The sequence below is a fragment of the Anomaloglossus baeobatrachus genome, chromosome 4 (assembly GCF_048569485.1).
Source record: "Anomaloglossus baeobatrachus isolate aAnoBae1 chromosome 4, aAnoBae1.hap1, whole genome shotgun sequence".
Taxonomy (NCBI): domain Eukaryota; kingdom Metazoa; phylum Chordata; class Amphibia; order Anura; family Aromobatidae; genus Anomaloglossus; species Anomaloglossus baeobatrachus.
Window position 1 is genome coordinate 203,999,522 of NC_134356.1, and position 18,159 is coordinate 204,017,680.

The 18,159-nt window shown below is 44.1% G+C and overlaps 1 protein-coding gene across 2 annotated transcripts in view; it reads left to right on the top strand.

The window, feature by feature from the left end:
* Positions 1-18,159, top strand: part of AFAP1L1 (actin filament associated protein 1 like 1) — a 155,377-nt gene that overhangs the window by 101,556 nt on the left and 35,662 nt on the right. For both annotated transcript variants that reach the window (XM_075344629.1, XM_075344630.1), the window contains exons 3-6: positions 4,391-4,468; positions 7,852-8,040; positions 9,607-9,705; positions 14,658-14,869. In XM_075344629.1, the coding sequence (XP_075200744.1) occupies positions 4,391-4,468; positions 7,852-8,040; positions 9,607-9,705; positions 14,658-14,869 (578 nt within the window). The remainder of the gene's footprint in view (positions 1-4,390; positions 4,469-7,851; positions 8,041-9,606; positions 9,706-14,657; positions 14,870-18,159) is intronic.

Consider the following 18,159-nt stretch of genomic DNA (forward strand, 5'->3'; position numbering starts at 1 on the left):
TATTCTAAGTCCTGTTGTGTATAAATACGTGACTCTTCAGATTTTGTGTTATACCATGCCTGATGAAGAGACCTGAGTAGTCTCGAAAGCTTGCAATTATTACCATCTTTTCAGTTAGCCATTAAAAGGTATCAACCACTGAGGACTCTCTGTTCTTTTAAACAATTTTTTTTCTTCTATATGTATACTTATTGGCTTTTGAATGTATTTTATTTTCGTTTTAGCTTTGTGGATAAAATAGTTGTTTAATAAAAACTAGAAATCATTTATCCTTTTCTCTTTCAACACAAGGAGAAGCGCAAATGTACACAAACATATTGGTTACACTTGAATTGGGCACATACAAAAAGTGGTTTGACTTCAGTGAGACATAACAATAGGGAGCACTCGTGAAGAGGCATAATAATTTAAGGGGAATTTCAAGCAAGTAAATTCCTAGCCACCGGATAACTGGTGTTAACTGGTAAGTCTCTGCAAATTCCATTGCTGGGAACCCCACTAAACATTAGAACGGATCCTCTTGTGTCCTCCATTCCACCATGGTTCATATCTGGTTTCTTGTGTCCTCCATTCCACCATGGTTCATATCTGGTTTCTTGTGTATCTTGGGTCTCTTGTGTCCTCCATTCCACCATGGTTCATATCTGGTTTCTTGGGTATCTTGTGTCCTCCATTCCACCATGGTTCATATCTGGTTTCTTGGGTATCTTGTGTCCTCCATTCCACCATGGTTCATATCTGGTTTCTTGGGTATCTTGGGTCCTCCATTCTTCCATGGTTCATATCTGGTTTCTTGGGTATCTTGTGTCCTCCATTCCACCATGGTTCATATCTGGTTTCTTGGGTATCTTGTGTCCTCCATTCCACCATGGTTCATATCTGGTTTCTTGTGTATCTTGGGTATCTTGTGTCCTCCATTCCACCATGGTTCATATCTGGTTTCTTGAGTGTCTTGTGTCCTCCATTCCACCATGGTTCATATCTGGTTTCAAAACCATTGCTAAGAGTTGAATGGCACAGGTCACTCTTCTTCTCAGCCACTTCATTCAAATGTATAGGTTTAACAAAGATAGCGAAGTAATGTAGTCGATTTTCCTTTGATTTTTAGCGTCCTAGACTCTGATTAGCAAGGAAGAATGCATGCGCGATCTACTAAGTTCAACTGATCCAACAGTGATCACCTATCCAGTGAATGGCCTGATGGATGATAATTTGCTTTATCAAGAATGCCTCTTTTTAGGTCTTTAATTGGAACAGCGCAATTTAGATCTATAGTTGTGAATTTTCCTTCTAAGGACTTTTTTTTTTTTTTTTTTTTTTTTTAATGGCCTTCAACTCGATCTTGAGCCAAGGCAAATTGATGGATGAATGATCTGTAAGAGGATCGGTCTTAAGGTGGTGTCACACACAGCGACGACGACGACGTCGCTGCTACGTCACCATTTTCTGTGACGTTGCAGCGACGTCCCGTCGCTGTCGCTGTGTGTGACATCCAGCAACGAGCTGGCCCCTGCTGTGAGGTCGTTGCTCGTTGCTGAATGTCCTGCTTCATTTTTTCGTCGTCGCTCTCCCGCTGTGAAGCACACATTGCTGTGTGTGACAGCGAGAGAGCGACAAAATGAAGCGAGCAGGGAGCAGGAGCCGGCGTCTGGCAGCTGCGGAAAGCTGTAACCACTGTAAACATCGGGTAACCAAGGGAAGACCTTTCCCTGGTTACCCGATATTTACCTTCGTTACCAGCTTCCGCCGCTCTTGCTGCTAGTGCCGGCTCCTGCTCTGTGCACATGTAGCTGCAGTACGCATCGGGTAATTAACCCTATGAGTACTGTAGCTGGGAGAGCAAGGAGCCAACGCTAAGCAGTGTGCGCGGCTCCCTGCTCTCTGCACTGTGACATGTAGCTGCAGTACACATCGGGTTAATTAACCCTATGTGTACTGTAGCTAGTAGAGCAAGGAGCCAGCGCTAAGCAGTGTGCGCGGCTCCCTGCTCTCTGCACATGTAGTGACGTTATGATCGCTGCTGCGTCGCTGTGTTTGACAGCTAAGCAGCGATCATAACAGCGACTTACAAGGTCGCTGTTACGTCACAGAAAATGGTGACGTAACAGCGATGTCGCTGTCGCTATGTGTGAACCCAGCTTTATGCATGTCTAGATAAGTCCTCCAAAGTCCTCTCCGCTGTTATCTTGATAGTATAAAGCCATATGGTTGCTGGTCTTCCTCTTTGACTTGTTCCTTCTATTCTTCTGACCATTATGTCATCCTGCAGTGCTTTGCTCTCTTGGTAAGATGTGTCCAAAGTAGGCAAGTCGTAGTCTGGTGATCCTTGCTGCAAGTGACATGTGGTTTGATAGTGATAGAATCCGGTTTACCAGAATTATTTTATACGTAGTCTAAGGTCTCACTCCCTGTGATGTTCGAAGACATCCCCCTGGCCTGACAATCTGCATGCGGTGAATCTCCTCTTCTCCCCTGTCAAGACTTCTAGCGCAAGGAGCATTTTGCCCTAGACCTATTTGACCCAAGTGCCCAAGTGGAGTTCCTCTGTGGCCACTGTAGTTGGTTTTATAGTGATTTCTTTGAAGCTCTGGTACAGAATGTTGTTTCCTGAAGGAAACTCACAGCATCAGAAAGGTCACATCACACAACTTCTTAAGCAGACCAAAATAAAAACCTTTTAACAGACAAATGTATAATACTTACCTACGTGCCTCAATGGCACTTCACCACAACAGGGCCCTCTATATCAGAGGGTTCTTGATTGTAGAGTACAGCAACATGAAATTTGGGCTGATAATTCCAGAAATAAGAAACTACTGTCGCGGGCGGAGGAGGGGACGCCGCGCTCTCCCACTGCTCGGGTCCGGCTGCGGCTGCTGCGGCCTGCTGCTCGGTGGCTCGAGCGATGGGCCGGATCCCGGGGACTCGAGCGGCGCTCCTCGCCCGTGAGTGAAAGGGGATTGGGATTTGGAATAGTTTATTGTCCGTGACGCCACCCACGGTTGTGGTGATTAAGTGGACACCACCGCTGCTCTGGACGGGGAACCCGGGAGTGATGGTATGGAGCAGCCAGTTGTTGATTTTCCCCTCCGTGGGTAGGGGTTTTGGTGCTCCCGGGGCCCAGTGATGGGGTTGGTATGGTGGACAGGCGGGTATGGGGCCTGTGGAGGTGCAGTGGCGCAGGGGCAGCGCTACGCCGCACGGCACGGAGGCACCCACTCAGCCAGTAAACACGACACAGTTCTCGGTAAACAAACGGCTGGTTGGACGGGTCCCTCGGACGGTTACGGTGCTGCGGTTCCCTGCAGTTAGCGGTGACTGTCTCTTCCCTGCACCTATGTAAAGTCTCTTGGTAGCGATGGGTCCCCACCGGTTACCCACTCCTCTGCTTCAATCTGGGCCGAAGGAGCCCTACTTTGCCCGCAGGCGCTGGCCCTGGGAAACTGGTGCCTTGGTGGTGGCGGTGTCTCCCCTTCACGGTCGGGCCGCTGCCCTCAATCGGGACCTGGCTGCTAGGAGACAGAGGTCCCCTTCACTGACAGACCTGGCAAATTATGGCGACTCCCAGCCTTGCCGGGATCCGAAAGGCCCCTGCCCTGGTGCTGACTGTTCCTCGTACACTGCTCCGGCACCGCTGGGCACCACCCGTCCGCGGCCCTTCCAGCAACCTCCAAGCAGTCCCCCCGCAGACTATCACCGCCGTCTGCCGACCCCGCCGTCTCAGTCCGGGGCACACACCCGGACCAACTTCAGGCTTTCTTAACTGTTCCTTTTCTGTCACTACTCTTAAGCTCCTCTACCACTTCACCTCCTTCTACTTTCACTTCCTAAACTTCACTGCCTGGTTCTCCCGCCTCCAGGGCTGTGAACTCCTCGGTGGGCGGAGCCAACCACCTGGCCCACCCCCCTGGTGTGGACATCAGCCCCTGGAGGAAGGCAACAAGGATTTTAGGTAGCTTTGATGTTCCTGCAGGGAATGTGGGGTGCATGTGATGTTGTGACCTGTGACCCCTGGCTTGCCCAGGGCGTCACACTACTTACACTGCCATTTAAAAAGAATGGACAATCACTGAATGTAGAGATGTGACGGTTGCCCTAAGGCGAGGGCAACTTCTACCTGTATCCAATAATGAAGGTCCTCGTAAAAACAAAGAGGTCAAAACAGAAATTATCAATGGATCACTGCCGGAAAATTAAATCTGGATAACTTCCATGGTGTACCAATATCTCTGTATACGCTATTGATTCTTCTACGAAGTTAAAGTTTGCAGTGTTTTTGGAAACAAATTAGTTATGAGATAGTCATCTAATGGAGAAGACAAGTGGTGATATTCAATTTTATTCTGTTTTACTGTTCTGTACTAATTTGTATATTTTATGTGATAACTAGGAGAAGATTTTCAGTATATGAACACTGCAGCATACCACAATGGCACCAGCTTCGTGGAGTCCCTCTTTGAGGAATTCGGTAAGTTATCACTATATTGAGCAGGTCATGTTTTTGTGGTGAGGATTTTGGCTATGTAGAACAAGTAGTTTGGAGGTGATTAAGGCTGAGGCTACCCTGCGTTTTTCTAATTATGTACAACCCCTTTTTAGGGTGGGTCTACATGGTGACTCTGGCTGCGACTCGGACCGTGCGACCAGATTGCTCTATGCTGCAGCATATTAATAACGGATGGGGTCAGTTTGTGACCCGGTACATGACTGCGACAAGCAAGTTGCAAAGAATCCAACTGGTTCTAACTTTTTGTATACTTTATTAAATTTTAAGGGGTTTACAATAACAGGGGAGGGGGTAATTGAAGTATTTAAAATGCATTCTTAAAAATATTGTTGAAATAACAAAGAAAGGGAAGAGGAAGGGAAGAAAGGGTAGGCTAAAAGTGGATGGGAAGGGGTATTGGAGGGGAAGTGGGAATGGAAGGAGTTATGAGTTACAAAAAGTTAGAACCTCCTCAGTCGCAGTACTCTGCAGGTTACAATACAATATCATTCACCTGCATTAACAAGCAGCGATCTTTGGCCGTGCAACCTGTATTGGGACCAAAGTCCCTATATAGCCCAGCCTAAAAGTAGTTGTACACTCAATCATCTATATTCACTGCAGTGGTGCTTAACTGCAATTCCACAAATGGCCATTAGGCAGGTGGAGCACTGTTTTGGGAAGAAAGTAGCTAAGTGTTTTCGAAGACTGCACAATCTTTGTAATACACATAAAAACAGTCTCTAATGGGCTAGCCAATCATTTTTTTTTCTTATTGTGATTTTAGGAAAAGTACTCAATAAGGTATGAATGAATACATGCTTGTTTGTAAGAGGTAAAGAAGTAAATGGTCAAAATAATACAAAGTAGGGTTGGGTTATGCTCACAAGCGACATTTTTGTCACTTTTTCTGCAGCATTTTGTGGGTGCTGAGTACATGCATGCTTTGTCTACATTAGATGTTTAAAGGGGATCTGTAATATGAAGAAAAATGCTATTATTCTGCAGATATGCAGGTCTTCAGGTTAATGGTGCACTGAACCTGCGCAGCTCCTGCACTTAAAGGGAATTTGTCACCCATTTGTGGGTTTTTGTTTGTTTTTTAGTTATTATGGGCATACAGGTTGCATAGAGCTGAAATTAGCTATACCTGTATGCATCTTGGATGAGGGGTCATTTTGCAAAAATCATCTTTTATATCTTCTATCTTCCAGGCTATGGGGTGTGTGCTGGCCGGAAGATAAGCCAGCCCCTGGTCTTGATTTATACAGGATTCTTCCTCCACTTCTTTTCAGAATTTTGGTGACGTCAGGTGCATGGCCAGAAATCCCACTCCTGCGCATTCTGCCTGCCATCCCTCCCTGTACTGTGAAGCAGCTGTGACTCCCCGGCGCCTGTGCACAGCAAAATTGAAGACTGCCCATGGGAGGGTGAAACACTGCAGGATAGAGAAGTCAGGCATAATGCGCAGGCGCGAGATTTGTGGCTGCATACCTGACAACACAGGGACACCAGGGAAGAGAAGGGCAGGAGTAGAGGCAGGTTATCTTCCGGGAAGCACATGCCCCATAGCCCAGAAGATGAAAGATCTAAAAAAGAGGATTATTTATTTATTTTTATTTTTTTTAAACGACCCCTCATCCAGGAGGCATACAGGTATGGCTAATTTCACGGTTATACCACCTGTATGCCCATACTAATAACTAAAAAAAAAACACAAAAGGTGTGACAGATTCCTTTAAAGCCCCACTTTTGGGAGGAAATTAATTGTATTTCTCCCGGCAGCGTTTGGCTCCCATTCATAAGGGTTGCGCCAGCGTGGTTTCAGTCGCCCTCAATGCACAGTGAGCGACGGCTGTAATGGAGCCCTGACAATGACTGACAGCCGGTTTTGCTCTGATGCAATGCTGACAAGATTTCAGTCAGGGTCCAGGGCATGGTTATAGCTGCTGCTGACTACACACTGAGGGTGACTGAAACCATGCCAGCCGTGCCTCTCTGACTGAAAGCTGAAGGCTGTTGGGTGGAATACTCTGAATAATTTCCTACCGGCATCCAGACTTTCAGTGCAGCGCCGCACAGCTTTAGAATGCTATCAACAGATGGGAAAAGGGAAGGGACTGACTATAAATAACATTTCTCTTATTTTCTGCAAAGATGGAACAGTGGATAAAAGGATTTGGAATGTGGTAAAAATTCGGTCTAAATAAGGGCTCCAGAATAAATATTTTTTATATTGACTCATTATATAATGTTGCTGAATATTGGTAAAGGATCATTTGTAGGAACACTCATCCCCCATTTATTGACCTGTCTAAATGGCCCAGCAATTATCTAATAAAATGAAAAGAAAAAAAAAAATTTTTGGGATAAAATGATTTTTAATCTTGCCTTTTAAAAATCATCATTATCCTCAGCAAATCTGCTTGTGTGATGAGCATGATGTGGCGTAGTATACGCACAGAACAATCATATTAACGATCGTTCTGTGCGATTAGTATTCCAGCCCACCTGCCTATAGATTAGCCAATCGGCGGTCATTTAGCAGAAGAGAATGTACAGTGTAAATAGGCCCATATTGTTTTATATAAGGTAATTGTCATTGAATTTAAATATTGTTTAATATAATTAGATGGTACTTATCATTACTGGGAGAAACATTAAGTACGCTGTACTACAAGCTTCAGAACTTTTATTCTTGGGATATCGATCACCTATCCCATCAGTGGAGGGATCTGACGTCAGACACTTCTACTGATCAGCTGAGGGAAAGGGTCTTGGCATACCGACAATGTCACGGCTCTGTGCATGTGTAGTGGCCATGAATAGTTCTGCCAATACCGGCCATTAATAGAGCTGTGCCACTTCCCGTTCACCATGCCTCCTTTCTTCCTTCTCCACCGGTGGAGGTGCCAGGTGTCGGACACCCACCATCTAACATTCATGGCCTATTATAAGGACAGGTCATCAAGCATAAACCACATCTTCACTGTTCATCACTATGACAAACCGAAATGTTAGCTGAAATGGCCTTTGTTTCCGGCGGTGCTTTCATAGGATGTTACAATGTATCAGTAAACAGTATCTTTACTATCGGACCACCCCCAATACCACCATTGTGTAAGTTACTATTTTGTGAGTCATTCTTGTAAAACTTCATGACAGCCCGCTACTTTGTCCTTCTCTAAGTATAACACTTGTGTTTGGGGAGCTCTTCCTTACGACGTGCGCAGCTCCTCACAATTGGACAGTAACTACATTACTGGAAATTATCTGCACACAATACTGAGCTCTATACAGGAAATGTTGCTGGGATAAGGGGCTGACTACCTCTTCTTTTTTTTTTTTTTTTTTTTTCCCCCAAGACTGTGACCTGCAAGAATTACGGGACATGCAGGATGACTACAGAGAAATAGAAGGCAAATCCTCCCCACCTCCACCCCCTCCATGTATCCCTCCACCACCATTACCCACAACTCCACCACCAGAAGACTATTATGAAGAAGCAGCACCGCTGGGACCAGGAAAGTCCACAGAATTTATTACCTCTCGCAGTAAGTCCTTTACATCTCTTCCATCCCTGCCATAGTTCGTGCTGCTCATAGTCTCTGTATGCCAACCACTGATAGATCAAGTAGCATTAAACTACTGGCATACAGATGACAATGAATGCCCCTATGACATTTTTGATCCAAGAGAGTACAAAGCATGACAGCAAGTTAAAAGTAGTAAAATAGCATAGACAGTGTCCCAGGGGTGTATTCAAAGTTTTTCTTTTTATTCCAAGAAGCGACGTTTCGCCCATACATATGGGCTTTGTCAAGCATGCTTGACAAAGTGTTGTGAATACATTTGAATTAGATTCCAGTTTGAGGCTCCCTCTTGTGGTCAGTGCTGGTAATGCAGCTGACTTGCTGAGTGGGAACTGGACAGCTGAGTAGGATTTGCAATCAGGCCATTTGGTTTGGGCCTATATAACTATGTATCTTCCTTTTTGTTCCTTGCCGGTGCTCAATTGTATTTCCTGTGTTCTAAGGACTTCCTGAAACCAGCACTGTTCTCTGTGTTTACCAGAACTCCTCTCAGATAAATTGGTCTTGTACCTTTTGCTTATGGTTTTTCACTTTCTTGTGATTTTTGCCTGTGTCGAGTTCCTGGTGGAATTGGATTATTCCTTACTGGGAGTATCTGTGTACCTTGCTCCATGTTCTGTTGTGTTTTGTCATGCTTGGTACAATGTTCAGTCCCCTCTCTATCAATGTTGTTCTTGGATCCCAGTAACACCAGAGTACTGATATAGTGGGGGAGAGCCTGTTCAGGCTCAGTATTTTTCCATGTCAAGTGTGCTGGTATTTCTTAGGGTTTTTACGGCTGCAGTCAGTGCTCTTTCCTATCCTTTTACTATGCAGATAGTTTTGGGCCTCATCTTTGCTGACTCTGTTCTCTAGCTACGTATTGTGTTTTCCTATATCGCCGCAATCTTTACATGTGGGGGGCTAGCTATATCTTTGGGGACTACTCCGATGCAGATTAGCTTTTCTACATTTCTCTCTGTTAAAGTATTTAGTTCTCCGGCTGTGTCTAGACGACTAGGTCATCGTGGGCTCGTCCCACGACTACTTCTAGTTGTGTCAGTATTAGGTCTGCAGTCTATTAAGGTTCTAGCCACTCTGGTTATTTTCTGGGTTTCTGAGTTACTGCTCTTTTTCTGATCCTCCTCGGTCACTGGTTCACAACTCAAAGCCCATATGTAGGGCGAAACATTTCTTGATGGAATACAAAGAAAAACTTTGAATATACCTCTAGGATGCTGTCTATGCTATTTTACTATGATTTGATTGCCAAGAGGGTCCCTTGGATTTCACTGGCATCCCATATCCTATGAAGGATCCACCTGAGGTGCTGCAGACAATTTTTTGCTTTTTCCAGCAAGTTAAAAGTAGTCATTTGTGGTGATCCATGTTTTGGAAACAAGTTGTCCAAGTGGAGTTAACTTGCAGCCTGAAATAAAGTTTTTTATATTTACTATTAGAAGGTTTCTTGGGGTGTCACATTGTGACATCAAGCAGTCTGATGTTCTTATGATGTTTTTGTAGTGATCATCTTCCTGTTTTGTACAGATAGCTCCAGTCCTCCAAATTCCATTGAAGACGGATATTACGAAGAAGCAGATAACAATTATCCCCTGACACAGATCAATGGAGAACAGAAGCACTCCTGTAAGTGGTGGTATATGTGGTGCAGCCTTGTGGTGGACCAGCCTCACCTAGAGGGGAAAACCATAATGTAGTGGTGTAGTGCAGGGTAATGTCACTGCCCCCATCAGCCAGAAGATTGGGAATCCTGGGCTTCAGCAGTGGTTGAAGGCATGGCTCAGAAGATTGGCAGTTCATGACCTACCTATAGGATAGGTCATCAGTATGAAATCAGTGGGGTTCCAATGCCTGACACCCCCAAGATCAGCTGAGATCTACTTCAGACGTTTCTAGATAAAAGCATTGTACGAAGTACAACACAACAGTCCAGTACTTTCCTTAGTGGCAACTAAAAATAAATGTATCTTTATTTTAAAATGTACATGTATGTAATGTGTGTATATGTTATATATATATATATATATATATATATATATATATATATGTATATGTATGTATGTATGTATGTATGTATATGTCCCGGTGCACCACCTACTCCGCGTGTTACTACACGTTCAGCTACTTGAGCCCTACTGAGCCATGGAGGGGATCATGGTGCAGACTTGCGGTGAAGACCAAGATCAATCCAAAGGAGAAAGAAAGTCGCACTCCAGATGATCACCATATCACTCCGTCTTTATTGCAGGGGAAACATGAAGGTACAAGCCACGGGCACTGGACCTGTGGAAGCTAAGTTCTAGCGAAATGGCACGCCGTCGTCCGGCGTTGTATGGCTTGTCTCACCCTCCCCACCGCTTGTACCGTCATGTTTCCCCTGCAATAAAGACGGAGTGATATGGTGATCATCTGGAGTGTGACTTTCTTTCTCCTTTGGATATATACACATACACATACACATACACATACACATACACACAACATACATATACATTTTAAAAAAAAAAAAAAGACATTTATTTTTAGTTGCCACTAAGGAAAGTACTCGACTATTGTGTTGTACAATGCTTTTATCTAGAAACATATCATAGATATCATATTATCTATATTATGATTATAATGAAATTGTAATGATCATATTATGATTATTTATCATATAATGATACCGGAACCTACTAATTTGGAGTACAGCTGATGGCAGTGACTAATCAGCTCAGCACCTGTGTCTCACTATCTCTGGGAAGAAGCTGCTGCAGTAGATTGCTCTGATAAGCACAACACTCAGGAGGACAAAGGTGCCAAGCTGATCCTTTCACTGCCATCATCAGTACTCCAAATGAGTATGTTCTGATATCACTGCAGCTGAAGATGGACAGTCAAATAGACTAGGGAAAAGTATGGGGATTGAAGCCTCCTACATGTAATTTCTTTACAGGAATTAAGACATATCCATTAATAAAGTATTTGCAAAACTACATATCTTCAAATGCTGGACAAAATAATTAAAAAAAAGTTTAGTTACTCTTTAAATCGAGAACAACTTCTTGGGTTTTAAAAAAAAATAAATTTTGATTCAATGTATCAAAAATCTCCCAAATTTAACAAATCAGCTCTGTTTGTAATATAAGGGTAATAAATGTTATAAGTACCTTTTGGCAGAATACTGGCATAGCAATGTCGGTGATTAAACAATTTTGTGACTTTTGCTACTTTTCTGGCAGCTGTTAAGTTTTTCAAAAGAAGGGTGCAGTTTAGAGGGTGTTTATGGATTTAGTAAAATTGTAAGCTAGAAAAGTGGCATTAATTATAGCGGAGATGTACTCGACTTCATGGTTTGCTGCAGAAAGATGCACCAAATTCCTCAAAGGGAATCTGTCACCAGGTTTTGCCACCTAATTTGAGAGCAGCATAACATAGGGGCAGAGATCCTGATTCCAGCAATGTGTCACTTACTGGGCTGCTTAGTGTACTTTTGATAATCTACTGCTGATTTAAGTGATTTTGTCATTTGAGGATTACTTGGTGTGCTATAAGGTAGTCAAGCATATTCATGAGCTCTGTATAACTGCTAGATCTGCAGCAGAGAAAGCGATGATTTTATCAAAATGACAGCAAACAGTTCAGTAAGTGACACATCATTGGAATCAGGGTCTCTGTCTCTACATTATGCTGCTCTCAGATGGGGGAGCAAAGACTGGTGACAGATTCCTTTTAAGAGGAGTGCATCTCTTAATTCTCCAGCTTGCTCGAGGGTGGCATATAAAATGCCAGTGTTGATGAATTTCCTCCATAGTTATTTAAAGTCCTTTTATGGAAACAATGGAGTCAATTCTTCTATAGTGGCATTTTTGTATGGCAGCCTTGATCCTAGACAGACTCCTGTCCTTCACGAGCCCCATGCACTGCAGGTCCGAGCTGATGCTGGGCTCAGCCGTAAAACTGTTCTCCTCCTGCCCTCTAGTGGTGAAAATTGGTGTAGCTACAGCAAAAACAATCCTGCCGTTTGTCCCCGCAATTCCATAAATAACTGCAGCAACTTTATACAATATTTTGTCACCATAGGTCAATTTCCACTTAGCTGACTTCTCAAATTGGGGCAATTTTTCACGACTTCTAGGGTCTTTTTCCTATGTTCATCCATACAACGCAATGACTGACACCATATGTTTTAAGTAAAGGATTATTGACTTCTGAGTCAAATTTAATTGCTTAAAATGCTAGTCAACAAATAAACAAAAAAATATTATTGTACTGCTAATGGTATAGGTACTTACCAGTAGATTATATTTAATTTGCCTATTATACGGAGCATTTATGCAAAGTGAAATACACAGATTGACCTAGAACACTCTCCGTGCAAACATGAAATAAATATATAGGAGGCATCAGAATCCTAGGGTGCATTTATGGAGGCAGTTGTACCCCAGCTCAGAAGCCTGAGGAGATCCCCATCTTGTATAAGAACGTCAATATTTTGTAATAGTTTCAATTTTAATTAGTTATTGGGGTGCAGGAGAATACTCTATAGGCAGTTACTTTCCCTCCGAAGACATGACGGGATGAAGCCACCTGCAATTTAGCAATATCAAAAGGCAATGTGCACATGTTGCAGCAACATTTCATGCAGTTTCTCATGAACTTCTGCGATTTCAGGCCGGCTGCACACCCTGTGGTCTCTGTGGGATTTCCGCTGCGTTTCCACAGTTTTTCAGCGGATGGAATTTCATGCTACACATTGCAAGAGTGAAGACCACAAAAAAATTACACAACAATTTGACCCAGCAGCACAGCAGGTCAATAGAAGTGTGCAAAGTTTCCACGATGTGTAGATGAGATTTTCAAAATCTCATTAATTTGGCTGGTACCAGGGTCGGATATATCATTGGTGCAGCTGTGACGCCCTGGCAAAACCAGGTAGTCACAAATAGGCCCCCGCATAACACCTTCCCTCACCTAGGTTACACACAGCCGACCTGAAACCCTAGTCACCCCCCATCCTTAGGGCAAGACAGGCACACCAGTGGGCGGGACCAAGCAGTTAGGGAACGCTCACCTAGGGGTCTAGACAGCCCAGGGTGGGAAAACAAGCAGTTAAGCTTCAGTTCAGTTTGTAGTTCAAGTGGAGAGGAGTGTGGGCTGGAGCTAGGTGTAGCTCCAGCAGAGGAAGGTCAAGTTGAACGGTGCCAGGGTTGGAGTCCTGGTGCCTTGGCTAGGTGGCAGACGGTGGTCTCCGTCAGCAGGAGACGGGAAGATTATTCAGCAGACCCGAGGTGGACCAGGACAGGGTTGGAGCCCACCAGTACCGACACCGAAGACCCCGACCGGAAACCGTACACAGAGGGGGTACTCGGACCCTGAAGCCAGGACCGAAACCAGCGGCCTAGCTAATAAACCGATTGAGGGCAGGATTATAGGTCCTGTCCCAACCAAAGTCCCAAAAGAAGACAACCACCCACAGAGGGGGATAGGGCAACCGCCAGGGCCCATAGATCCCACGGGTCAGCGTCTGCGGGCACGGATCCTTAGGCACACAGCAAACCGGGAGTGGACTCCTGAGTTCCAAACCAGGCAGCCCATAATACACAAAAACAGTGCAGAGGAAAGGACAGCAACCACCAGCCCGGGTGGGGGACCAGAGTACAACCGGCGGCCGGCCACCAGCACCTTGGTTTACCAAAAGACTTGTGTGATTCATTCAATAGTGAGTAACCGACTATCCCCTGGTCTATCTGGGCGTGCGGGCCCCTGCCGTTGCCATACCCTGCACAGAGACACTGGGCCCCGGAGCAGCCATCCCTACCCACGGAGGTGTTAACATCCGGCTGCCATTAAATCTCCACCGGGTGTCCCACAACAGCAGCGGTGGTGTCCCACCTCACCACACACCGTGGGTGGCGTCACAGACATTCTACAATCAACCCCGTACAACTACGTCCCCCATTTATTCGGAGTGACCGCGAGACCCCCGGGTCTGGGGAACCCTTCGAGCCGTACTGTAGGCTCCAGATCCGAGCGGCGCCGGCTGCTGGCACGGGGGCGGCACACAGCCACACAGGGGCCCAAGAGTTGAGATGGCCCATTTCTATGTCCAAAGCAGGTGGAATTGTGCATTATGATGAGCTATCAGTCTGTAAAAAGCCCATATATGTTCTTTCATAAGTCCCTAAGAGATGAGGGCCACATCTACCTCCAGAGCAGATGGACCTGTGCATTATGATGAGCTATTGGATTGCAAAGGCCCATATATTGTTCTTGATGGGGTGACCCAGGAGGTAAGGGGGCCACATCTACCTCCAGAGCAGGTGGACTTGTGCATTATGATGACCTATTGGGCTGTACAGGACCCATATATTGTTCTTGATGGGGTGACCCAAGAGGTAAGGGGGCCACATCTACCTCCAGAGCAGATGGAATTGTGCATTATGATGAGCTATTTGAGTACAAAGAGCCCATATATTGTTCTTATACATAGGCCCTTTTCTGTGTGTCCGCTAGTGGCTGCATCCGCAACGTGTGCAGGTGAAGTACATATATACTCTGCTCCTGTAATACTCTACGTTCTGTCTCTTTGTATATAGATAATGAATCTGATGGACTTAGCAGTTCCTATGAGTCTTATGACGAGGAAGATGAAGAGGGTAAAGCTCAGCGTCAAATGCACCAATGGCCTTCACAGGAGGCCTCTTTGCATCTTGTCCGAGACAGCAGAATCTGCGCCTTTCTCCTGCGGAAGAAACGATTTGGCCAGTGGGCCAAGCAGCTTACACTCATCAGAGACAACAAGCTGCTGGTAAGTGAAATTGAGTTTTCCACTCCGTTATAAGGTCCAGTTCTAAAGTGTAGAAAAAATTAAATAGGCTGATGATGTAAGAGGAGGAAGGAAGGAAGAAGGATATTCTCTATTACATCCCTCAATATCAAAATAGAGTGTTAGCCAGAAAGGAATTCCTGTATCCACATTTCACTGGCCATCTTCATGGAAATAAACTAGAAGAGTGTGATTGGGAACTGGCTGTGCTCGGGAGGTCATTGACCAGCCCTGGTGTCCTACATCTACTATAATCTGTAGAGTCAGGGATTCTGCCTGACACCTGATAAATTAAAGTCCTGCTCTGTATTGGCAAAAAGCTATTACTACTTAACATATGCCTCTACAATGACATGAAGTCAATAACACATGCAGTTCATTCTAATATGTACATTTACCAGAAAATGAATGGAGGACCGCAATGTAATGAGGTGAAGTCTAGTCCTACAGCCTTGATCTCGGGGACCATGACTGCAGGCTGCCTCTATAGTAACATGTGCTTATAAAGCACAGTACTCGCTATACAACTCAACCTGAGCTGTTCGGGTGTATTCACATATGCCCAAGTTCTGACTAAAAATCAATTCTATACAAATGTTTGGAAATGTTTTGGTAGTCAACAAATGGATTTCCACTAGCCCTATTTAGATAAATGGAAAAGTCTTAGGCTGGACCTAATTTGCACATTTCTACGCCCTTGGCCAAAGCACATAATTCTTCACCTTCTCTACGTGGTGCTAGAATCACTCAAGTTTACTAACTTCACCCCCTTACGTCATCTTCTGTCACAGTTAGAAGCTTGTCGGGCGAATAAGCAGAAAGCAGGTGCTGCACTCACATCTCCCACAGTGTCTATCATCCAGGTTCCAGGATATATTCAGAGGGGAAAGTGATGCAAGTAACTGTAGTAACTGCAGCACTGACCCTTCTGACTGAGCAAGACAGCACAAGCCGTAGAGATGGTCAGCGTAAATGTACCGCTCAATTTGTTTAATGTATATAAATGTAAATTTAAAAAAACAACTTTTTATATGACCTTTTCAAATACTGAAAGGTTTGCAAATGTTTGGTTAGTTCTTCTGTATGTACACCCCCTGACTGCTGCACCCTAGGTTATGGCCTAGGTTGGCCTTATGCAAAATCTAGTCCTGGTCGTAAACACTTATGTGAAAGTCTGCCATATGTGAATTTTTTTTATTGGTGTGCCATTTCTTCATATGTTTTATATAATCTCATGTATATAATTTCATAGGAAAAGGCAAGACATTATCTCTAACTTAGACAATCCTATCATATCCACAAGTAAATCCACCTCTGAGACCTGAACCTTCCCCCTAACCCCAGTTCCACCTTCCTTCTAAGCTTTTCATGCCTCCTTTCCATTCTTAGTGGCTGGAAGTTGAGGAGCATAGATTTTTGAGACAGAGGCAAGTCCCACCTCTAGGATCTGTATCTATCAGACATTTATACCATATCTTTATCAGTGACATTTCAACAAACTTTGGGTAAATCAAAAGGACAACCAAATACAAGAAACTTTGTAATATATCTTATTGGATAATTCTGTTTTTCTCCAATTGAGGCATTTCCCCTTCATATATAAGTGAGGTCTCATGTTATCATATTATACTCTATGGAAAGGGCAGAGAGAAGAGACCAGGCAGACATCTACCAAACTTATTTTTTGCTTTAGTGTTGGATTCACCGCCATATAGCTCAGTATTGCTCTATAGTGTCCTCGTGTGCTACAGAAATCCAGCTCTATGTACTGTATACAGTCACTGACAGAAGTTCTGTTGCTTATCCATGTTATGTAAATAAAAGCTTATAACCTGACTTTAAATTCATCCATTGGTTTTATAAATTACTCTTTTGAAGCTGAAACCCTCCCAAATTTGGTTTGTTATGAAAATAAAGTTGCTGCAAAGCTGAAATATTAATCATTTAATGAACACAGGTCAGATTTTGGCAAGACAAAAGTTTTGTCGCCCACAGAAAGTAATGTGAAATTCAAACAAATAATTAACTTCTAATACAAAGATATGTTGCATAACATTGGTGAATGAAGTTGTGGTGCTATTAGAGCCATATTTAATATTTTGTGTGACTTCCATGAGCTTGAAGGACTGCATCCATGCGGTTCAACAATGATTCATACAATTTATTGTTGAAGTCATCAGGAATCGCAAAGAATGCAGTCTTACATGCCTCACAGAGTTCATCTAGATTCTTTGGTTTTGTCTTCCAAGCTTCCTCTTTCATCCTACCCCAAACATGCTCAATAATGTTCATGTCTGGTGACTAGGCTGGCCAGTCCTTGAGCACCTTGATCTTCTTTGCCAGGAGGAACTTTGTTGTAGAGATGGATGTATGAGATGGAGCACCATCCTGCTGCAGAATTTGACCCCTTTTATGATTGGGAATGTAAGAGGAAGCTAATAGTTCTTGATATTTTAGGCTATTGATATTGCCTCCCACCTTGCAAATGTTTCGCACACCCCCATACTGAATGTAACCCCAGACCATGATCTTTCCACCACCAAACTTAACTGTTTTCTGGATCCAAACAAGCTCCAGTAGGTCTCCTGCAGTATTTGCGGTGACTGTGGTGTAATTCAACTGAAGATTCATCAGAGAAATCCACCTTCTGCCACTTTTCCAGCGTCCATCTGTTTAGCAGGCTGTGGGACTTGGCAAATGCCACATGTTTTTTTAATTGCCTTTTGTTTAGTCCTGTCTTCTGGGCACTGATTCGACCATGGATGCCATTTCGAGACAACTACAACAGTTTGTAGGATTCTAACACATGGACTTGAGGTGACCAGGCCTTTTGGAGCTCTGCTGCAGTGAAAGAGGGTCTGGCTTTGGATTTTCTAACCAACAAACGTTCCTGCTGAGCAGTTGTCTTGTGGGGTCTGCCGGACCTGGGCTTGTCAAAAACATCTCCAGTCTCTTCAAATCTTTTTTTAATTCTTTTGTACTTGATGCTGAGACACATTAAAGGTGCCAGCCATCTCTGCAGTGGATCTTGTCTTCAGCCTCTTGATGATCAAGGCTTTGGTCACAGGGTGGATTTTTGGCATGTTGTCAGAGGTCAAGTTGCAGTTCAAGTGAAGGTCTGGGGTGCTGGGTTTCTTTTTATACACACCCACTAATTAAGCAATCATTTAGTGAGCACAGATGACGATGTAAACTTGGATTGGTGCATAATATGACAAGGCGACAAAACATATGTCTTGACAAAATCTGACCTTTCTGTGTTCATTAAATGA